This window comes from Vicugna pacos, chromosome 8 (genome assembly GCF_048564905.1).
Source record: "Vicugna pacos chromosome 8, VicPac4, whole genome shotgun sequence".
In the NCBI taxonomy this organism is placed as follows: domain Eukaryota; kingdom Metazoa; phylum Chordata; class Mammalia; order Artiodactyla; family Camelidae; genus Vicugna; species Vicugna pacos.
Window position 1 is genome coordinate 15,083,195 of NC_132994.1, and position 24,920 is coordinate 15,108,114.

Consider the following 24,920-nt stretch of genomic DNA (forward strand, 5'->3'; position numbering starts at 1 on the left):
AGAGACTGTGGATGGTCCCAGCCCCAGCTGCTGTCTGCCTGCAGCCATGAAAGGGAGCCCCAGAGAGAACTGTCCAGCTGAGCCCAGGGACCACCCCCCCGCACTGTGAGAGATATTAAAACAATGCTGATGTCATTAAAAACAAAACAAAAGTTCTTAGCTACCCAGCTTTCTCTCATTATTGATGCAGTATTATTCTCCCAGCATTGAAAACTAAAGCTATCTCCAATCTAGTTCTCTTCCCCGTGTTACTCATCTTTAGTTCATGTCCACATTCTGCGAAGACCAACCAGTGCTATCTCCTGGAAATGCCTGTTCCTGCACTTCTGCAGTTACGGACTCAGTCCAGGGCCTCCCCAGTAAAGCAGTCTCTCTCTCTGACACTGCGGGCAACTAGCCTTCTCTCCCTTCTGGCAAGCCTGGAAGGATTTTCTAACCTTTTATCACGTGACTATCTTTGTAAAAAGGTCCTATTGCTGTTGTCTCCCCCAGCCTGCACTGCTCTCCCTGCCTCCTCCAGGCATGTAAGCCATCTTTAAATCACATACTGGGCACAAAGGTTTCAATCATTCTCAACAGCCTGAGTCACTACTCCAAGCTCATCTTCTTCCCCAAAGGTTCTAGATGATAAGACACTTACATGAAATCTAGTTCTAAGTGCTTGTATTTAAGTATTGGTTTCAGGGAAGGTTGACTGATTTAGTTTGTTAACTTGTGCAAATGAAGTCAAGCTTACGAGGAAGTTCTCTGGTTTTCCAGCCACTTGGTTCTGTGCTCACAGCCTCCCGTCCTCATCCCATGGAGGACTGCTAATTGAAAAATCAGCACGGCTGATTGAAAGGGTACGCTGGTGAATGTGTAGAGGAATTAGAGCAACTCAGCATTATACTGCTTAGAAAAATACTGTGCTGTTACAAACTAATGTGCTGTTGTCAGCAAAGTTTACCTAAATGAAAAATAATGCCTTTAAGGATTTTGTGTTTTATCTTTATGGATATCTGTTAAGTTTTACTGAACTTTTCAAGCACAACTAGCCTTGCAGTTCTGTTCTACATGACCACAAAAGGCAGATTCTATTTCTTAGAAGTTCCCTTTCAAAAATAAAGCATTTAGTAAATAAAATGCTTCTTAAAAAATACTTTTAAATGACTTATACTGAAATGACTACAACATTATGTGGGTATTGATCTGAATATTTTAAAGTAACAGATATTTCCTCTTTTTCAAATTTGTAATGAAAATATGAGATGAAACTATACAGAAAATTTTAATGTTTTAATATTTCATATTCATGAAATTAAACAGCCATTTTTCAGAAATTAAAATTCATTAACCTTATTTCTAAAGCAATATACTTAATACTGCTGTGCTAGCTACATAAAACCTCAAAAGGGCATATTTTAAAGTCATATAAACAAAATAACTGGTGCTCTTAGTATTCAAAAGTTCTACCACTTGCCTATTTTAGAGATACAAAAAAATTTTTAAATAGCCACACAACATGACCAAAGAAATTTGTTTAAGTTTTTATTTAAAATCCTACCCCTAAATGATTCCTTATAAATCCATAAAGAGCATGAAAGAAAGTAGGGAATATCACTGAAAACTACAAAACCAACAGTGACACATAGATTTCTGAACATAAAGGCTAGACATTTTATAGCTGTTAGAGGCCAGGAGATAGTTGACAGAGCTACACAGATTAATAAAAATAACCGTGATGAGATTTGGGGATGTTCTCATCTTTACTCAGCCTCCAGCCAGATGACTGGAAAGGATGTTGGTGAAATGAAAGGAGAGCCCCCATTCTTTGGCATGAAGTTATATGATTTTCTGCAGCCCTGATCTTTTAAATTTGTATTTCAGAGTAGAAAGAATGACATCATGAAAGTATTTCCAAATGTATGGATTCTTCTGCTTGATGAATGTGGTCAAAGCAGTAACACAAAACAGCATAATGGCACAAAGAATATTTCAGAGAAATATCTTAGGCCCATGAGAGAAGCAAGATGGAACTGGTTAATTTCATAGGGGGGATTAATTCTTATGTGGACTGAAAAACAAAAATCTAAATAGCTAAAGATATAGAAATGTTTAAATAAAAAAATCCATTATTTTTCTTTAATTTTTCTGGTGACATAAACCTATAAGAAACCATCCACCCACAAGACCAATGACAGGGGGAGGGAGGAGGGGGTGAAGAAGGTGATTTTATAAATTTAAGCTAAAACTAATTTTTGGTCTCAAAAGTTATAGAGGCAAAGCTGGAAAACTGACTTTATCTAGTGGATGACTCTTTATAATAAATTATTCAAGAGTCTGCAGATCCCTTCCAACACATTTTTTAAAAACAGATTTTTTTCCTGTAATAGAATGGCAGTGCCTCAAGGCAGTAGCAAAGTCCCTGCGTGAAGCAGAGGTAACCATGCTGTGTCTAGCTGAGTATTCCTTGCCTCAGACAACACGGGCAAGCCTCAAGGACTGGGGCACGGCTTGGAGCACAGTGGCATGTGACAGCGTGTGTACGTATATGTTCCCAGGGAAATACACTAACTCCACCAGAGCCTGCCAAATCTCTCCTGCCCCTGCCTCGCCCTTCATCTGCTTCCTCCAATTTCTTTACCATATTCTCAAAGTGCCCTGGGAAAGATGTTATACTGTCATGAAGAAACACAAAACTATGATGACTATAACACTATTTGATGTATGCATTTGATATGAGAGCACTTCTCCAGGTCTGGACATTAGCACCACTCAGACGGGAAGACGTAAATAAACTCGTTTCAGGTGGTTCATCAGGTCCACGAATATTATATTGGCAGAGTTTAGGGTATTTGACTCAGGCTCAAAGCTGTAAGTCAACTCTGTGTCAGAATATATATTTGCATGGAAAAAATCTTTATTTTCAGACCATCATTTCAGAGACTGATCTAAACCTGTTTTAAATCAGCATTGCAAGTGCTGACTCAAATAACTTCTCAAGGTTCCAAAGCCAAAGATGATCCCAGTTTTTGCTTGGACAGAACAAGCTTAAAGTTACAAAAACGTGCATAGCCCTAAACTCTCTCCAGAGACCTCTATATGTGAACTACCTTTAACTAATTTTTTTATCCTAAATCTTAAGAAATAACTTAGGCCAAGATTTCCCCTTCCGTATTCCCCAAATATTTTTTCCTGTCATCTAGTTTGAACTGGGGAAAAAAAATTCCAAAAAGCCAATTCTACAGATGATAGAAGGATCTGGTACCACTCTTAAATAGACACTGCAGGGCTGGAGCATACATGCGACAAGAGTTCTAGTAGCAACTTAAATCCTAACTTTGCAAAAGACAGATCAAAGAGGTCCAAAAGCATTGCGACCTCTACTGTGAAATCACTAAAACTAAATGAATATGAAGTTGACAAACTGAGCGAAGATAAATACATCAGAATAAACATTTAAAAAGTACCTAAACATGCTGACATGCTGTTATATAATGTAAAACATTTTGAATGCCCTGACTCTAGGGTAACTTTCGCAATCCTGGGAAGAGCATGAAAGAACAGTGATGTGGCTAACTAACCTCCAAAGAGATCCACTTCGGCAGTGACGGCAGTGACAGTGGTAGTAGTGGAGGCAGAAGCCGCAGCAGTCACGATTTCAGCAGCTGTAGTAGGAGGAGTGGGCTCTGGTGCAAAGGGATCTGAAATCTGTGCTTCAGAGGGAGCGGAGGACAGCGCAGCCAGAGAGTCTACGTTGCACCATAGACAGAGAAGAAATGGAGGAGAAGGAAAGGAAAGGACAAAAGATATACGAGGCTCCAGACAATCAATGAAAGGACAGTTATTATGATATGGAAATCTCTCAAAACAGAGGTTTAAAAATAAAGCTTTACTCACCCTCTCCCAAAAGGTCTGTCGACATCCACATGTCAGCATAGGAAGAGATAAGAGATAAAGCTGAAACATCCAACCCCACCAATGTCTGAGCAGGGGGAGGCACTAAGTGAAGGAACTTGAGCTTTATGTACCTTTCTGGACCATGTGTAATTAAAAAATAAATGTATTACCTATTATAATCATGGAATTTTGAGCTGGAAGGGACCTGAGGGATCCTCTTGCTCAAATTTCCAATTTCACAGATGGAAAAACAGAACAAGTGAGGTCAGGAGACTTACCTTAAGTTAGGTCTAAACAACTTGAACAAATTCGATTTATTTCTTATCAGATTTACCATTTCATCCACTTTGGTTGATTTCATTTTATTGTAACTGTCAATTCTGAAGAAACTGTAGTTAAGTGACCATTATTCATCATCTTTATTTGATATGCCACTTCAGTGCAGAATTCCAGAGCATGGATAGAGGCTTTATAATAGCTGTAGTTTGACTGTAGAACATACTATACTGAGCACAAGTTTAGGGGTTAGAGAAAAGAAACTCTAACCTAAACTGTTTTCTTCCTCGTAAGTTTTCCATTACCAGTTGTTTTTCATTATGAGAGAATTATTTTTATTGAGAATTATTTTTAAGAAGAATGTGAGATTGTGTAGCATCAAAACTTTTCAGCCTTCCTGAGGTCAGTATTCCATTCGGCTAGGGTTAGGGTTAGGGTTAGGGTTTAGACTTTCTTAGTGTTCAACAATGGGATTACAGTAGGCATCCTAGGAGGAGCTTTTCTTAACCATAGTATGATTTTAGGTTAAACATTTAGAGTGTCCAATGGCATTCTTCTACTCTCATTCATATGACACATCTCAGGCATCACATTCAAATTCATGAATGTTACTGGAAATCTACCTTACTTGTGAAGAAACTGTCAAAACTCATTAGGGAGCTTTTTTTTTTTTTTTCAGAGCCTCAGAAGCAATATGAGAACTCAGTAAACCAAAAGTTCTAGAAGACATTTAAAAGAAACATAAATTTGACATTAAACATAGGCACTTCAGATATAAAGACACACAGACTGAAAGTGAGGGGATAGAAAAAGGTATTCTATGTAAATGGAAATGAAAAGCCAGGGTAGCAATAGTTGTGTAAGACAAAACAGACTTTAAAACAAAGACCACTACAAGAGACAAAGAAAGACATTATATAATGATCAAGGGATCAATTCATGAAGGAGATATAACAATTGTAAATATATATGTACCCAACACAGGAGCACCTAAATACATACAGCAAATATTAACAGACACATAGGGAGAACCTGACAGAAACACACTAATAGTAGGAGACTTTAACACCCTACTCACAACAATGGACAGATCATCCAGACAGAAGATCAGTAAGGAGATACTGGCCTTAAACTAGACATTAGATCAGATGGACTTTATATGTAATATTCTATATAAATATATACACACACACATAAACATTCCATCCAAAAGCGGCAGAATATACATTCTTTTCAAGAGCAAATGGAATTCTGTAGGAAAGTTCATATGCTAGGCAACAAAACAAGTCTCAGTAAATTTAAAAAGACTGAAATCATATCAAGCATTCTTTTCCAACCACAATGCTGAGACTAGAAATTAACTACAAGAAAAAAATTGCTAAAACACACAGATGGAGGCTAAACAATATGTTACTAAACAACAAATGAATCACTGAAGAAATCAAAGAGGAAATAAAACAAAAATCTGGAGACAAATGAAAATGAAAGTACAGCAACCCAAATCTACGGGCAGTAGCAAAACAATTCTAAGAGGGAAGTTTTGATATAAGCCTATCTCATGAAACTAGAAAAATCTCAAATACAACCTAACCTTACACTTAAAAGAACCACAAAAAGAAGAACAAAAAAGCCAAAAGTCAGAAGAATCTGTAGGCTGTGTTCATATACATTCATGCGTACACACGTACACACAGTCTTAAAGATTTATGGAAACTCTGAAATTCTCAGTCCTATAATGAAAATTATCATGACTTAAATGTAAGCCATTGCTATCTAGATATACATACATATTATGAAAAGAATACCACAATCAAACTAATTAACACATCCATCATCTCACACAGTTACTATCTTTACTATATCTTTTGTGGTGGAAATACTTAAAAGATTCACTACCTTACCAAATTTCAAGTATATAATACAGTATTTTTAACTATAGTAACCATACTGTACACTAGATCTCCAGAACTTTTCATCTTACAACTATTTGTACTCTTTGATCAGTGTCTTCCCATCCCATGCCCTGCCCTCCACCACTCATCACCACCTAGCACCCTTCTACTTTCTGCTTCTATGAGTTTGACTTTTTTAGATTCTACATACAAGTGAGATCACACATATTTGTCTTTTGTGTCTAGCTTATTCACCTAGCATAAGGTCCTCCATGTTCCTCCATGTCATCACAAACAGGAGGATTTCCTTTTTTAGGGCTGAATAATACTCCACTGAATATATACAACACATTTTCCTTATCCTTTTGCCTGTTGACAGACATTTAGATTATTTTTATATAGTGGGTGTTGTGAATAATGCTGCAATGAACATGGGAGTACAGATAACCATCCATCCAAAAGTATGATTGGTGAGTCATGTGGCAATTAACCTCCATTACGTTTTCCATAATGGCTGTACCAATTTACATCCCCACCAACAGTGTAATGATGGGTCCCTTTTCTCTACATCTTCACCAAACACTTGTTATCTGTTGTCTTGTTGATAATAGTCAGCCTAACAAGTGTGAGGTGACATCTCTTTGTGGTTTTGATTTGTGTTTTCCTGATGATTAGTGATACTGAACACCTTTTCATATACCTGTTGGACACCTGCATACCTTCTTTGAAAAATGTCTTTAAGTCTTTTGTCTATTTTTAAATCAAGTTATTTGGGGTTTCTTTTGTTACTGAATTGTTTGCATCCCTTGTATATTTTAGATATTGATCTCTTATTAGACATATGGTTTGGTTTGCAAATACTTTTCCCTATTCTACAGGTTGCACTTTCATTTTGTTGATTGTTTCCTTTGCTGTGCATAAGTTTTTTAGTTTGATGCAGTCCCACTTGCTTATTTTTGCTTATGTTGCCTGTGATTCTGATGTCAAATCCAAAAAAATCATTGCTAAGATCAAGGTCTGGGATTTTTTTCCCCTATGTTTTCTTCTAGGAGTTTTATGGTTTCAAGTCTTTTATTTAAGTCTTTAATCCACTTGAGTTAATTTTTGTGTATGATGTAACTTAAGGCTTCAATTTCATTCTTTCGCATATAGATGTTTCCTCAAAACGTTTGTTTTCCCAATACCATTTATTGAAGAGACTATCTTTTCCTTGTTATATATTCTTGGTATCCTTGTCAAACGTTAGCTGACTGAAAATACTTAGGTTTATTTCTGGGCTCTCTATTCTGTTCTGTTGGTTGAGGTGTCTGTTTTCAAGCCAGTCCCATACTGTTTTGATTATTATAGCTTTGTAATATAGGTTGATTTCAGGAAGTTTGATGCCTCCAGCCTTGTTTGTATTTCTCAAGACTGTTTTGACTATCTGGGGTCTTTTGTGGTCTATATGAGTGATAGAATTTTTTTTCTATTTATAAGAAAATGTCATTACAAGTTTTCAGGGGATTGCAATGAATCTGTAGATCACTTTGAGTAGTATAGCCATTTTAACAATATTAATTCTTCTAATATATGAACACAGGATATTGCTCCATTTATTTTTGTCTTCAATTTCTTTAATCAATGTCTTATAGTTTTCAGTGTACAGGTCTTTCACCACCTTGGTTAGATTTATTCCTATTATACCCTTTACAATGCTATTGTAAATGAGATTTTTTTTCATATAGTTTGCTACTAGTGTATCAAAATGCAAGTGATTTTTTTCATGTGATTGTATCTTCTGCAACTATAATGTATTCATTTATCAGTTCTAACGTTATTTTCATGGCATTAGGATTTCCAAATATAAAATTATATCATCTGCAGAGACATTTCTTTCTTTCTTTCCTATTTGAATGTATTTTATTTCTCTTTCTTGAGTAACTGCTCTGGCTTAGACTTCCAGCACTTTAGTGAACAGAAGTGGAGAGAATGAGCATCATTGTTTCGTTCCTAACCTTAGAGGAAAAGGTTACAGATTTTCAGCATTAAGTATGATGTTAGCTGTGGGCTTGTCATATGTGGCTTTTATTATGTTGAGACATTCCTTCTATATCTGATTTGTTGGGAGTTTTTAATCATGAAAGGATGTTGGATTTTGTTAAACGCTTTTTCTGAATGTATGATCATATGATTTTTATCCTTCATCCTGTAATGTGGTGTGTATCATTTGCATATATCGAACCATCCTTGCATTCCAGGGATAAATGTCATTCGATAATGCAGTATGACCCTTTTTAATGTGCTGTTGAATTCAGTTTGCTTATATTTTGTTGAGGATTTTTGCAGCTATGTTCATCAGGGATATTGTCATATAGTTTTTTTTTCTTGTAGTGTCCTCATCTGGCTTTGGTATGAGGGTAAAACTAGCCTCAAAATTAAGTCTGGACTGTTCCCTCCTTTTCAATTTTGTGGAAGAGTTTGAATAGAACTGGCATTAAGACTTCTTTAAATGTTTGGTAGAATTCACCCAGGAAGCTATCTGTTCATGGGTTTTTCTCTGTTAGGAGGTTTTTTATTACTACTTCAATTTCCTTATTCATTATGGGTCTGTTCAGATTTTCTATTTCTTCTTGATTCTGTCTTGGTCAGTTTGTATGCTTCCAGAAATGTATCCATTTCTTCCAGGTTATCCAATTATGGTATGTAATTGTTAACAGTAGTCTCTTATGATCCTTTGTATTTTTATGGTATCAGCTATAATGTTTCCTCTTTCATTTACAGCTTTATTTTTAAGTCATTGCTCTTTTCTCTTGGTTAGTCTAACTAAAGATAATTTTATCTTTTTGAAAAACCAATTCTTAGTTCTGTTGATCTTTTCTATTGTTTTTCTAGTGTCTATTTCATTTATTTTTGTTCTAACATTTATTACTTCCTTCCTTCTGTTAACTTAGGGCTAAGTTTGTTCTTCATCTAGTTCCCTGAGATGTAAAGCTAGATTGTTTGAGAACTTTATTTTTCTTAATATAGGCATTTATTGCTATAAACTCTCTCAGAATTGCTTCTGCAATTTTTGTATGTTACGCTTCCATTTTCCTTTGTCTCAAGATTCTTTTAAATTTCTTTTTGATTTCTTCTTTCACCCACTAGTTGGACATAAGTATGTTGTTTAATCTCCACATATTTATGAATTTTCAAATTTTCCTTCTGTTACTGACTTACAGTTTCATACCACTGGGGTCAGAAATGATACCCGATATGACTTCAATCTTTTTTAAGAAATTTTTAGCATTCCCAACATATGATCTATCCTGGAGAATGTTCTATGTTTATTCTGCTGTGTTAGATGAAATGTTCTGTATATGCCTATTTGGTCGATTTAGGGTAATGTATTATTCAAGTTGGCTATTTCCTGATTGATTTTCTGTCTGGATGATCATTCTACTGTTGAAATGTGGCATACTGAAGTCCTCTACTATTATTGTATGGCTGTCTATTTCTTTCCTCAGTTTGGTTAATATTTGCTATAAATATTTAGGTGTTCTGAATTGTGGTGTATATGTATTTATAATTGTTGTATCCTCTTGAATTCATTTTTTAAATCATTATATAATGACTTTGTCTCTTATGATAGATTTTGACTGAAAATCTTTTCCCATCCCTTCATTTTGCCTATGTGTGTCCTTAAAGGTTAAAATGAGTCTCTTGAAGGCACCATATTGTTGGATCTTGTTTTTTATGTTTGTTTTTTCCAATATCCTTTGAACTACTCTGTCATTTGATTGGAGAATTTAATCCATTTATAGTTAAAATAATTATTAATAGGTAAGGACTAACTGCTGTCATTTTGTTACTGTTTTATGATCATTTTGTAGTTTCTTTCTTCCTTTCTTCCTCTCTTGCTGTCTTCCTTTTTGACTTTCTGGTTTCTCTTAGTGGTATGCTTTGATTCCTTTCTCTTTATATTTAATAACTACTAGAGGTTTTTTGTGTTTACCATGGGGGCTTACATAGACATCTGACAGCTATAAGATATCTTATAGCTGTAACAATTTATTTTAAGCTGATAACAACTTAACTTCAATAACATACAAAGAGTGCAGACATTTTACTTTTCTCTACCTTCTGGGTTTTATGTTTTGATGTCACAATTTACATCTTTTTGTACTGTGTATGTAATAACAAATTACTGTAGCTTTAGTTATTTTAAATTCTCTTTTCTTTTAACTTTCAGGCCAGAGTTAAAGGTGATTTATCTACCACCATTACAGTGTTAAGAGCATTCTGAATTTGACTATCTACCTTTACCAGTGAGTTTTATACAGTTGACCCTTGAACAACATGGGGGTTAGGGGTGTCAACCTTTCATGCAGTGAAAAATCCACCTATAACTTTACAGTCAGCCCTCTATATCCACAGTTCTGCATTTGTGGATTCAACTAACTGTGGATCGTTTAGTACCGCATTACTTAGTGAAAAAAATCCATATATAAGTGGACTCAAGCAGTTCAAACTTGCATTGTTCAAGAGTTGTGCTTTCATATGTTTTCATGTAGTTACTTAATATACTTTTGTTTTAACTTGGAGAAATCCCTTTAGATTCTCAGTTCTGTGCAGTTCTGAGAATTTTGTCTAAGGTAGGTCTAGTGGTGACGATTTCCCTCAGCTTTTGTTTGTTGGATAGTGTCTTTATTGCTACTTCACTTCTGAAGGACAACTTTGCCAGGTACAGTACTCTTGGTTGGCACTTTTTTTTTCCTTTCATTCTTTGCCTATGTCATCCCACTTCTTCCTGGTCTGCAAGGTTTCTACTGACAAATGTACTGATAGCCTTATCAGGATTTCCTTGAATTGCTTTTTTCTTGCTGTTCTCAAAATTTTCTCTTTGTCTTTGACTTCTGACAGTTTGATTATATACTGTGTCTCGAGTAATATTCTTTGGATTTACCTTCCTTGGAGACTTTTAAACTTCATGAATTTAAAAATCCATAACCTTACCATAATTTAGGATGTTTCCAGTCATTATTTCTTTAAATAAGCTTTCTGCTCTTTTTCTTTTTTTTTCATCTTCTGGAACTCCTATAATGCATATATTCATTCATTTGATGACATCCCATAGGTCCTGTATGCTTCAATTTGTTTTTCCTTTTTGTTCCTCTAATTAGCTATTTTGTAATGATCTATCTTTCAGTTTGCTATTTCTTTATTCTGTCTGGTCATGTCTTCCTTTGAAGCTGTCTATTAAGTTTTTCTTTTCAGTTCAATCATTGTATTCTGAAGCTCGAGGAGTTCTGTTTTGTTCTTTTTTGATGGGTTTTACTTCTTCATTACATTTCTCTTTTTGTTCATGTATAGTTTTCTTGATTTCATTTTGTTGATTATTTGTGTTCTCTTATATCTCACTGAACTTCTTTAAGATGATTATTTTGAATTCTTTCTCACACAATGTTTAAATCTCCATTTCTTTGGGGTAAGTTACTAGAGAGCTTTATTAGTTTCCTTTGGCAGTGTCATGTTTGTTTGCCTGATTCTTCGTATTCTATGTAGCCTTGTGTTGGTGTATGTGAATTTGAAAGAGTAAACACCTCTTCCTGGTTCTGAGGACTTGTTTTGGCAGGTAAAGACCTTATCCTGTCAGGTCCATGGGCTGATGATACTGTCTCTGAGGCTGGAGTTGAGTGGGGTTGGAGCTGTGTCATGTAGCTGCTGCTGGGTCTGCTGGAGTATCCATGTCAGTGGGCCTTGGGTGGATGTGGATCCTATCCTGGGTGGATAGGATTACTTTCAGGACCTTGGTCAGCAGGGTTAGAGCTGGGACAAGAGTTTACTTCAGGGTCTTCAGTTGGGTCCATAAATGGTGGGCTTGTTATCAGGTGTGTGTTTGGGTATAGCTCCTGCTGAGTCTATTGAGTCAGAGGGCTGCTTTCAGGTCAAGGTTGGGGCCAAGGTCTGCAGGTCTGCCCCTAGGGGCATGGATGGCTGTCTCTCCCACATGCTCCCTGGGTGGGCAGGACTGCTCCCTGACTGAGGCTGGGAGGGGCTGGAGACTAGTCACAAGGCTGCTTCAGGATCTGAGGCCAGACTAAGATCACTGGGCCTGCCTCTGGGGGCACAGACAGGTGTCTCCTGGTGCATTCCTGGGCAGGCAGGACTGCTTCTGAACCATGACTGAAAGAGGCTGGAGCTGGGTCACAGGCAGTTTCAGGGTCCTCAGCTGAGACCAAGGTCAGCAGGCCTGTTACCCAAGGCATGAGTGTGTGCGGCTCCTCCCCAGTCCCTTGGCAGATGTTGCTCATGGCAGGGTCACAGCAAAACAGGACTGCAGTGAGTCCACAGGGGAATAGCAGTGTTTTCAGGTCTGTAGCCAGGACCAAGGTTGGTGAGCCTCCTACCTGGGCACAGACCTGCCTTCTCAAGTCAAGCCTTTTTGGTCCTGGGCTCCACTTGGGCTTTGCAGCCTCCCACCTGTTCCCAGAACTCCCACAGAAGCACTTTTATCTGTGGATGGCTGCCAATGGTTGGTGCGGCAGGAAGGTGTGATGGGATACCTCCTATTCCACCGTCTTGCTTATGTCATTTTCTCGGTTGTGTGGTTTCTATAGCTGTGTGAGCCATTTTCAAACTTAAAAAAATCTTATTTTGATAGTCTGATGTAGTAGGGTAAAAGACTTACAAACAACTCTGTGCAGTTCTGAGAATTAAGCAGTAATCAACTTAATTTTTATATTGCTATGAAATATTGGTATTTTAATCAAACACATACAAAAGCTTAACTGTTTTCCAAAATCCCCATGAATAAAATGGGAATCAAGCACTTAGGTGTGATTCCTGTTAATCAGTTTAGTACGGATCTTTCTCAGCACAAACGAGAATCTATCCCAGATTTCAACTGCATGAAGTCAAATACAATGTGAATGATGACAATTCAGGTCTAAAGGAATCCATAAAGGATGCCACACACGAACAAATCAAATTTTCGAAATGCTGCCTTGGAGTAACCTCGTAAGTTCATGGGAACACCCAACCTTCTACAGCCTAAATTTCTAGAGAGTAATTACTAAAAATAATCAGAATTTTAGAATAGCAAAGAAAAATACTGCCATGGTTCCAACTTTTAAAATTAAAAAATTTATGATTCCTTCACTATTTAAACCAGACTATGGGTACTTTTTCTGTCTCTGTCTCTCTCTCAATATGTATTTCAATCAGTAGACACCATTCTTGGCATTTGCTCTCTGAGTGAGTTTCCAGCACCATTTTGGATAATCAGAAGGTAAGCCTAACAATTACAGCCTGAATAAAAACAACTAAATAGAAAAATGGCATGGCCACCTGGTGTCACTCACCTCCCCATGCAGTGGCACCTCCTGAAGGTGGTGGTGGTGCTGGTGCCGCGGCTGCGGCCGCCCCTCCGGAGGAGAAGTCTGGCTGGAGGTCCAGGAGATCACTAGATGGTTTAGAAGTGCTGAACGGGAAACATAATTTTGAAGTCAGCTTTTGAAATTCTATAATGTTAAGATGCTTTTTTAAATGTGGAAAACGTCACAGGTTTTGGGTATTTTAAATCCAATAAGAGAATAATATTTTGGAAAGTACAGCAGTATGGCATATGTTCTTCTATACCAGGAGCTGGCAGACTGCGTTTGCCAAGGGCCAGGTGCTAGTAAGTATTTTATGCTTGTGGGCTAGACAGTCTCTATCACTCCTTGACTCTGCCAATGTAGCATGAAAGATATAGGTGACATATGAGCACAGACAATATGTAAACAAATGAATAGCCTCTGTTCCAGAGATTTATTTACAAAAATAGATGGTGGGCTAGATTTGATCTACGGGCCATAGTTGGCCAACTTTTGCTCCACAGACAACAAAGTTAAACCATACTTCAAGCAACAGGTCACTCATATTGTAGAACAGAATTAAAAAGGAAAACCCAAATGCCCCAAAGTAGGGAGAAATGTTGAACATGTTATGTCCACGAGGTAGCACTTGAAACACCGGTAATGAGGACTGTGACAAAAGGAAACATACTCCAGATCTTAAAGGAAAGAGAATGATTGGTGATTTTTTTCCTTTTCTTTATTTTCTAAGTTTTCTTTTTCTTTTTGTATGGTTAATCATTCTTGTCTTGAGAAGAATTTATTTATAAACCAAAGAATCCTAAAATAAATCTTCACTAATGTATCTTTTTTTCTAAGTTAAAATACAATATATCAAGTTTGCCTAGCAGAGGCCTCCCCTAAAAATATTTCCATATTTTTTACACTTATTCAGCTGGGGCTGTGCTTTTCAAAGCTCCCGTGCCTGCAGACGTTCCAAGGAGTCTAGAGCTTTGCTGTTCAAAGTGCTGTCTCCACACCAGCAGCATCCCGGGCCTTGTCAGCAATGCAAGATTTCAGGCTCACCCATGTCTACTACACCACAGTCTTCATTTTAATACGACCCCAGGTGTTTCACTATACTTTCAGGTTTAAGGAGCATAGGTCCGAAGCTGCTAAACCAGGTGCCAAGCCATCAGGGTCCCAAGTTCTCCACCCTTCTTCACAAATAGCAGTTCCATCTTTTATCTTTTTTATTTATTAGATTTCCAAGTAATATTCTTCTGAAAAAAGGACATTGCTGCTTAAAAAAAAGTTCCAAGACCTCTGCACCTTGCCTGATATTCATTTCATAAATGCAGCTGTTCTAAGAGCCAGAATAGGGACTTATTAAGACCTGAATCAATGCTTTTACAAGAAGCAATTTATCGCACTACAGAGGCAGAAAGGATTTGGTTTGACCAAGCCTGTGATTAAAAATGCAGAATTAAGCCAGTAGAGGGAAACCTACATAATTAACATGGGAACCTTATGTGGATCTATTGTTCAGTTTACAACTCAAGCCTACGAACAAGGCATTCATCATCAGTGTCACAGATACTACAAAATGGGACTAGATTCCTCTCAAGGCTAAAAAACCAAAGAATTAATCTAAAATCATTATCTGAAGAAGCTTCTATGAGTTGGGGGCTTCATTTTAGGCAGCCTGGAGATTTTACAGAATGCACAGTCACTCCACCTTTCTCATTACTGTTCTGACCTTTAGGTGCTATAAAAGCAATTAGGAACATCCTACCACCAGAGTATGTGCTCCTCATACGCACAAGGTAACTGGCCTACAACTGCAAGTTTTATTTTATTCTATTTTATTTTTTTATTTAAAAATTTTTTAAACATTTAAAAATTTTCTATTCGATTTGATTCAATTCTATAGCACTTTAAGACACCCTTTAATTTCACACCAGAAGAAACTGATTTTAGAAACCCTTTCCACAACATCTGATTTCAGAAGAACCTGAAATGTGTGCACCATTCTTCCACTTCCTTCCCCAAATGTGTGAGCGACAACGTGATTTCTACAGCTTAGGTCTATCTTACGCTTTGAGAGGTACAATCCTACGAAAGTGTTGAAAGTGTAGAAGATCTTACCTTGTGGACCTGAAAATAAACCCTACCCCCAAATCACACGTTTACTAGGACTCCATTTCATTTTGTGAAATCATCTGGGCTCAGTACATAAAACAAAAACCTCATCAACACACTAACAAACAGTTCACTGCACTGTCATTAACTAACCTGACCGGGACAGCCGCAGATGCAGTTGCAAACAAATCAACCGGTGGGGATGTGTCGATCGTTTTAGCTGGTGTAGAGTTAGGAGATGTAACAGTTGTGGCTGGAGAAGACTGAAAGGGAAGACGCACAACATGCTCTGGTCAAACGTGGATTTGCAGGACACAAAGCAACAGGGCTTCTGCTGTGCAGACCCACCAGCAATTTCTTGGTAACTCCTCATGGGAGGAAAAAACTCAGGAAAATTTGAAATTGAGACTTGTAATAAATAATCAATATTGGACAAAACATGTTTCAAAATTTAAAAGTTACATGTCATTAATGCAAAATTATGGAAAAACAAATTTGGTCTAACATGGCAGTGACTTCTATGCATGTATTAAAAATCAAAGCCAAACATATTTCCTAAACATAAAATTAGTGGGAAAGATCTTGCTAACTGCTGAAAATGAAAAAAAAAATCAATTGTAATGACTGCAAAACCCAGGCCATTTTTTTCTTTTCTGTATCCTAAAAAGACTTCAAGTAACATCTTCTCGGATGCCTTAAATATGTAGAAATCTGACTTACAAATAGTCCACGAGTGGCAGAGAATAATTCACAAACAAGATTCAAGTCACTGACAGCTTGATTATATCCCATCACTAATGTGACACAGATAAAACTTAAAAAGTGAAATAAAATTTAACACTTACTGTCTTGGACTGTTTTAAGAAGAGGACTTAATAGTCAGCTAAAATATTAAAAAATAAATCACTTGTTTAGCAACTACCCTAATTCTGCTTTCTTCTACTTGGTATATTTAATTAGCTACATAGTCACAAAAGAAAGATGAATGGAACATCTCAAACCAGTGCACCATTTCCAAGTGGAAATGAGATGTAACAGAAAGCAAAGTGCACAAAGACCAAGATCAGGCAAGGGCCATGAGACACTGCTGTGACAGGACATCTAATTTCAAGTAGACTAAACTTAGAGGAGGTTTTAAAAAGAATAATTTAAGAAAAAGGACTGAGGAGATAAGAACTGTACAGGCTTTTCCAGACTTAGATAGTATTTGCTTGATAGCTATTGGGCAAAGAACATAACTAATCAAGGAGTCAAAATTCAATACATACACAAGTGCCGAGCATTCAGCACTTCAAGAAAGAGAAATCTGGGAGCAGAATGGATACTGTTGCTCAGAAAACATCAACTCAAGCTTTGCTCTTCAACCAAAAATTCAAATTTTCCAAATGTAATGTGAAAGATTATCAAGAGAACAGAAAGAACTAACAAAAATTAATTTGCATGTCATCCATTGTGAACACTGATAACTCTGAAAAAAAATCAGTGGGTTTTTTTTTATACCAATATATGCAAATAAGCTTGGAAAGTGATGTTTATGAAACTAGCAATGAATCTACCACATAAATGCAGAAATGAAGGTCTTGGCCCATTAAAAACTGCCTTGTAGCAATAAACTCTGAAGAGATAAGAAAGGTAGGAAAACAGAACCAAAATAATCCTGACATTACACAAAGAAAAAGTCAGAATTTGATTTGGCCAAATGTAGAAGCAGACCATCCCAAAGGATGCCCCATAATTTTACCACATTCTACTCAGCAGTTGTATGTTGGAATTTTCCCACAGATAGAATGATTTTAAACCTGGCTTTGTATTAGAATCACCAAGGAGCTTAGGCTGTTTGTTTGTTTTATTTGATTGTTTGAGCTCCCCGAGGGATTCTTAGGCAGAATACTGGCACAGCGCAGGGTGCCTAGAATACCCTGTGCAATCATAATATCCTTCATGTCTGTGATAATGGTAATTATACAATAGAAATTTGGCAAAGAGGAAAGAGCATTTATTTCACTTTTTTTGCCTGAAAAATACAACAGCAAATGTGATCTACCAACCTACAGCAGTACATACTCTTGTCACTGAAAACCTTAATCCTGTCCTTTAAGATACTAAGGGGGACAGAGGGAGGTGACGGAGTTATGACAGTAAATACGGTAGGCTGTCTGAAAGGCGTGCTTGTGAGGATACCTAAGGACCATTAGTTTCTCTACCATCAAAACACACAATGTTATGTGCCTTATTCATCCCACAGGGCTGTGATTCAGAGTACGTGAAAGTGCTTTGTAACTAGTAAAATGTTACACTGATACATTTGTTTTCAGTTGTAATATAAATGTATGAACATTCTCCTATCTAAAAAAAAATTAGTCCAAATAAGGGACTAAGAAGACACTGTATAGTACATTGGACTGAGAAACTAATATAAAGGAGAATATATACAGACTTACCTTATCTTTCCTCAAAAATTTAAAAATAAAATGATCATATGATTCAGCATCCCCACTTGCAGGTGCACACCCAAAAGGACGGCAGGCAGGGACTCAAATAGGTATTGGTACACCATGTTCACAAACAGCGTTCTTTACAACAGCCAAAAGGTGGAAGTGACCCAAGTGACCATCGAGGCCTCGACGGATGGATGAACAAAGTGTGCTGTATACCCAGGATGGAATATTATTCACAGGTAAAAAGGAAGGAAATTTCTGACATACGCTACAACATGGATGAACCTGGAAGATACTACGCTAAGTAAAATAAGCCACTCACAGGAGGACAGATACTCAATGATTCCACTTATCTGAGGCACCTAGAATAGTCAGATTTATTGAGACAGAAAGTAGAATGGTGGCTGCTAGGAGCTGGGGGTGGTGATGCTGGTGGAGGGTGGGGAGTTGCTATCTAAAGGGCATCAAGTTTCAGTCTGGGAAAATGATAAAAGTTCTCTAAATGCATGATAGTGATGGTTGCCCAACAATGTGAATGAACTTAATGCCACAGAACTGTACAATCAAAAGTTGTTAAAATGGTCAAAGAAAAAAAAAAAAGAAAACAAAAACAAACTTACCTTACTTAAGGGAGAGGGAGCACCAGATCTAAAAGGCAACCAAAAAAAAATGAAAACTGAATATACATGAAGACATTTGTAGAAGCATTTAAGCTTGATCTTTGGTCAAGCATTAAATTGTTTATATACACAGACTTTTTAAGCAGTGGATAAACTATTTTTTAAAAATAATTTTTAGCTTTTACTCAATTTTGACACCTGCTCCCAGTGTTTCCCATCCACTTAGTTTCTAGAGCTGGGAATTATTAAATTCAAAACCTTTTCTGTATCTCTAGTCACTCAATTCTTCGAGTTGATCTTTACGTGCCTATGTGCATCAGAAATAAACTGTTCAAACTGGAATTTTAAAAACTTTACCAAGACATGGGAAAAATGATGCTTTATAGAATTGAAAAAAACCCTCTGGTATCATTTTCAACAGGTAGTAAACTCATTAACGTTAAAAAACATGGTAGTTCATTTAATCATAATCGTGAAACATAAAAGGAACACTAGAATTCAAAAAAAAAAAATCCTTACAAGCCCCATGCCTGAATTGTGTCTCAGCTTCCGTATGCAACCCCCTAGAGTGTTTTTTTTTTTTCACGGCTGTAATTGAAAACTATCTATGAAAAATATCCCCCGTATCCTGTTAGAACTTGGAAGCTTGAAAAAGAACAGTAACCTCAGTGCTTGTTTCTAAGGGAGTGAGTGAAAATCAGGAAGGAATTTTTTTTTTTTTTTAGTTAGATGACTAGTAGCACTGACTATTGTATATCATTTCTCGCAAAATGCTTCAGAAACAACTGCCTAAATAGCTTAGGTTTTACTAACCAGAGCTGGTGGGAAATAATCTAATAATAAACAAAAGTGAAGGGAAAAAAATGTTTCAGTAAGAAACCTATTGTCGGGGTCTTACAGGACGGCAGGGATGGCTTGATGGCTTTCTACTCATCTACACAGAAAATATCACATGTGGCAGCAGTAAAATGAAATTAGAGATTTAGTATCTGGAGTTTTGTATAATCTCACAAATTTTTGTTTCATTGGCTACAGCAAAAGAAATTTTACAATATTATATGTCAGATTAACACCTTTTAGGTTCAACTTCATGTGCAAACACATGCCTGCTATTTCTTGTTTAAATTTAGCTTTTACTAAAAATGAAGATGAAAGCAAGGGCTCACAGAGAGTTCTGTTATATAATGAAAGACAGAAGCCTAGGCGTAGCACTTGATTAGGATAGGTGTAATCTGGCTGTTCTCTTCAGAGAAACATATCCTATGAAGAAAAGGATATATGTTCATCTATATTGCTCTCAAGGATCTATCGAAGTAAATGGAATTATAGTTTTCTCTGTATCCCAGAAACTTAGGAACCTAAAAATCTAGTATAGCATAAGACTAAAAATTCCCTAATGAGTTTCTGGCTAAATAATTTCTCCACTCCCACCATTTTTTTTCTCTTTATATATGCAGAAAAGGAAGGGAGTTAAGTCTAAACAAAAATGCCCCCCCCCAAATAGCCTTAACTTTGTAAAGGAAACCGAGAGGCCATCTGATATGGTCACTTTCTAAGAATGAGTTCACTAAATTAATTTGTTTATCTCTCAAGGGATTCTCATGAACCAATTCTTAGTGGGACATACTAACATAGAAAAGAGAACTGAGGATGAACAAGAACTTTTTGAACTATATTTCCAAACTAATACATAAAAGTTTCTAGTATAGTCTATACTCTGTAGCAAAATAGAGTGAAAAAAGAATTTCTCTACTTGCTATTAAAGAATATCATGCTCAGACCTAAGTATGGAATATTATAACTGGTACAAGAATCAGTCTGCCAAGCTCTTGCATGAACACTACTACTAAATGACACTCGTAGTTAATCTGTAGATTAATTAAGCAAACAAATGAAATCTTCTATTGATTCTGTCCAGCTGTCACCCCCCTTACCTTCCTGTATCTTTTTTGTCTGTTTAGTTATCTGTCTTCTGTACTAGATGCTAAATTCTTTGAAGGAAGTGAACCCATCCCATTGTTTCTATTCCCCTAGCACTTTACAACAGCACTTGGCATTTTGTGCCCACTGAAATATATTTTTGTATTATCTGAATTTTAAAATGAAAATACTACCTTTATGTAATCTTTGTGTAAAAAATGAATTAACCGAACATCTTAAAAATTATTTCGGGTGATGTTAAACTGTTGGGATGGATGACTTCTGTTCCCATGGACCAGATCCAGGTTTTGCCATGATTTCATCAAAAAGGTAGAACCAGAGGTGCTCCCCTTGGGGCCATAGCTTTAAAAAGCATCATTCATCACTGATCAAAGTCTGAGGGCTCTGAGGCTCAGAGAGGTAAATAACTTGTCAAAGTCTCATCATTCTTTAATGGTGGATTGCAGACTCTGGTCCAAGTCTGTCTGAAGCCCAGGGCTTGTTCACGTCTCACCTTCGAGCCTGTCCTGATGAAAACACAGATAAGCCCAGGGCACCTATTCTTCACTTATATATTGCTTTTTTTAACCTGCTCCTCAATTGATTTCCTACCCTACCACAGGTCATCTGCCCCTTGTAAAAGAAAATGCTACCATTTTTATCTATAGATAATGACATTAATTTAAGGCCAATAGTTATTTGAATTTTAATAATTTCAGCTAGGGAAATCTGGTATGTAGTGAACCACGTTGGGAAACATAAAGAATAACTGTAATTTTAAAAGACAATGTATGATCCATAGTAATCTATCAGAAATTCTGTAAAATGCTACAAACAAATCCATGGCTTTTTACGAAGAACACAGAAAAGGTTTACTTTCAAGATGTAATAAACTATCAAAAGACAAAGTTTTGTTATTTCTTATTCACAACAAATTTAACCCCTATACACTTTTGGTTATAAAAGTTAGACAGAAAAATAAACAAACAAAACACAGATGTGAAAAACCTATTTATGTGTTCCAAATAATTTTAGTTACAATAAACTGATCTTGAGTTTCTTGCACCCTCAATTCTTAGTAAACCCACATATAAAACAAACTTAATTGCTCTCTTTTGTTCTGTGGAATTATAGAAACAGACAATATGCAAAGGCCTATCAGTACTGCGTAGAATTTTAAAAATGAGTACCAGTGGATATAAGGCACTAAATATGAAAGGCATGCACATTTTTAGTGGACATTGGAAAATGCTTCATTTTATGCATTTACTTGACTTAAAGGTTAGAACAGTTTTATACTGCTACTAGAAGACAAAACAACTTTAAGTAATGAATTTTCTTTATAACATTGCCTTTTGACACTTCTGCCATGTGCCACAGGGAAATCTTTTGTTTACTAAACAAATGAAAAAATTTTTGATTTCTAAAATTTAAGAGGAATATGTATATACACATCTAAGAGAGACTGTTTAGTCTTGATCTAGGAAGACCAAAATAAAGTAAAACCATTTATGCCAGTCACCTTGGGAGATAAATTTTAAAAGTATAATGAAAGAACGCAGATGTGTAAAATGGGCAGAACCAGTTTTAAATGTTCTAAATTTTAAAAAGTGTGGAATCTTAGGAGTGTTTTTTGCATTTTTAGTAATTAGCAAATGCAAAAAAGTCACTCAGTATAGTACTCACCCTTCACTTAAGTTCCCAGGTAAGCACAAATATACAAAGGAGAAAAGTTAACTACTGTAGTTCATTTATTTGAAAAATAGGGAATAAGCAAAAAACAAGTTCATATGTGGTCTCAGCCAATTCAGAAAAGAAATCCGATAAGCATAAAATGATTTTAAAGGCGAGAGGAAAATTATGCTCAGCAAAAGGTAATTCCAAACAGAATTAAGTTACTTTACCACTCTTAGAAATGTAACGAAGTGTCCATAGCTAAGCAGTCCAAAAATAGCTTGCGGCAGCCACTAGAGGGCTAGTTTAGATGTGAAGTTAGGGCTAAGGAAATCCACTCTAGAAGGTGGCTTCCCACATGACTGCAGCACTGGCAGATTTAACGAGGGCAAAGGGTGGATCTGTGCAGGGTGTGGGGACCTGAGGGGAAAGAGTGCAGAGAAGATGACTTTCACGAATGCACATCCCACGTGGCCCAAGGAATAGGCTCTAACTCAGGGAGATGCACGTTTCCTTAGCTAAAGGGATCTTCCTGCCACAAGAGCAGGGACATTTCTCCTTTGGCTCAAATCCTAGGCAACTTATTTGACCTCCCAGACAGTAATATTGTGGAGCTGGGAGGCAGCAATTTCTGGAAGTGGGCACCTTCTATTGTGATGTAATATATGCTCACATCTTTCTTAGTTGACATCAGTCTACACACAAGAGTCTGCTCGTCCATGGACACACTGAAGCGGGGGCAGACCTTGGGTTCTGGTACAACCTTGCCAGAGCCTCTGAGGGGTCCTGCTGTCCATCACTTCAAACATCTCTGCGGCAACTGCCTGAGCAAGTCCCACACCGGTGCTTAACATCGAAAACTTAAACGACATGCAAACATTTTTATACCAACTTAGGAGAGATGACAGAAATAACCCCTAGCTGATGAAACAACAAGCAAAAAATGACATCAAGACATGACACTGTAGATTCTGGGAGAATTCTCAGAGAAAAGAAAGCAGAAAGGAGGTGCGTGTTGATGGCTGTATCACCAGTAAAATCCAAGACCAGCCTATACAGCCCTGCAATGAACATTTCATAGGTTGTCTCCACTACTTTCTGCTGTCAATCTAAACAGAATCAACAAAGCTGGGATCACCAACAAAAACAGATTTCATACTGACTCTGTGGAGAGAGCCCCATTAAGTTTTTAGGTAGAGATAACTAAGTATAAAATAATTCCTGAACTAAAAGAAAATCTAGTTAAACCACATGTGTTGGGGGAAAAGGGGAGATATAGCACAGTGCAGTGCACAATTAAGGAAGGCTTCTCTAGATGGCCCTCCCAGGATGTAAAAGATGTACACAGGCAGAGACACGGAGGGTAGGCATCTGAGATCAGCAGAAGCAGTCTGAGCAAAACACAGAGACCAGAAAGTACCAGGTCGGGTGAACAGACAAGTGTGACACTGGCTGGAGGGAACAGAAACGGAACCTGGACATGTTTTACATACAATGAGGAGAAGGAGTCAAACATCTAAGTGACCAAACACAAAAGCTGAAAATCTAGCAAAACTACACTTACTGCTGCTTGATTGCTACTCTGTCTATAAAAAGATCTCAGAGTGAAATTTCAGCGGAGTGCCACACCCAAGGGTCCAAGTGGGGAGAGTCTGGAGTCCAGACGACCACACCTGAAGGCTTGTTTTTTCACAGCGGGGTTGGTGCCCTGACAGAGTGTTCAAGACTGCGTGAGAGACTGTTTTCACTCGTGCCCAAAGGAGAGGGCCTCAATTTCTAGACATGAGCAACTCCTTTTCTGTGTATTGTAAATCCCTTCTGAGGGCAGGTGAACAACTCAGCAAGTTCAGTCAACACAGGTACAAACTACTACTTGCTGCCTTAGCCCGCAGATAGGCTATAGACAGGTCACCTCTACCTGGGATCAGGCTGTCACAAGTCAAGGAGGAAGGAAGGGGGTTTTGAGGGAACTCAGACGAATTACAATAAACCACATCCTTAAACTGCAGTAGCACAAGAAAACTCATTTTATAAAGAATGACTATAGGATTTTCCATCTCATTTAGTATATACAACTAATGCGTACTTGTTTCCAGGTTTCTTTCCTTCTAATGTATTTAGATGCTGTTCAAGGGTCTCCATAAGACTGCTGGGAGCCTACAATAAGAAAGTAAGAAATGAATGTCTGCGTTGCTTTCTTTCAAAAGACATACACTGGAACATCACTGTAACTTTGCACGGTGGAGGTTTGTGGCTGCACCCCAACACATGTGGAGATAATTTCATTCCAGCTTCTTTGGGTATTTCAGTATTTAAATTCCATGGAATCTCAGACAGGCCCATTTTACGTAGACTTAACTTCTCTGCATAACAAACAGTGTTACAGCGTGGTTTCAGTGTAGAGATACATCAGATAAACTTTTTCTAAGATATTACTTAAGTGCAGTAAACGTAATTAAATCAAGTTCATCATATGTTTCCATAAGATCACAGTGAAAACAGTAGAAATACTTGTATCCAAGTCAAAAATATAAATGTCCAAATACAAACTAACAGAAATACGAAAATACAGTAAAATTTCACTTATCCACATTTGACTGAAATATTAGGGAAGATTACTACTTTATTAAAAAAGGGCGGGGTGAGAGTTTTGGGGGAAAAATATAACTTTAACAACCATAATTAAGATTTTCTTATTATTGAGCTATTTCATTTTTATATATAATAAACTAACTTCAGCAAATATTACTAATGTTATAATAAGACTACTATGTATTGGCAAAT

General features: G+C 37.0%; 1 protein-coding gene across 1 annotated transcript in view; it reads right to left on the bottom strand.

Annotated features, from left to right (window-relative positions):
- SNAP91 (synaptosome associated protein 91) overlaps window positions 1–24,920 on the bottom strand; it is a 135,085-nt gene that overhangs the window by 39,375 nt on the left and 70,790 nt on the right. The window contains exons 10-15 of the mRNA XM_072965571.1: window positions 24,223–24,293; window positions 18,543–18,570; window positions 15,638–15,747; window positions 13,370–13,488; window positions 3,880–3,894; window positions 3,564–3,731 (exon numbers count right to left, since the gene is read on the bottom strand). Of these exons, the coding sequence (XP_072821672.1) occupies window positions 3,564–3,731; window positions 3,880–3,894; window positions 13,370–13,488; window positions 15,638–15,747; window positions 18,543–18,570; window positions 24,223–24,293 (511 nt within the window). The remainder of the gene's footprint in view (window positions 1–3,563; window positions 3,732–3,879; window positions 3,895–13,369; window positions 13,489–15,637; window positions 15,748–18,542; window positions 18,571–24,222; window positions 24,294–24,920) is intronic.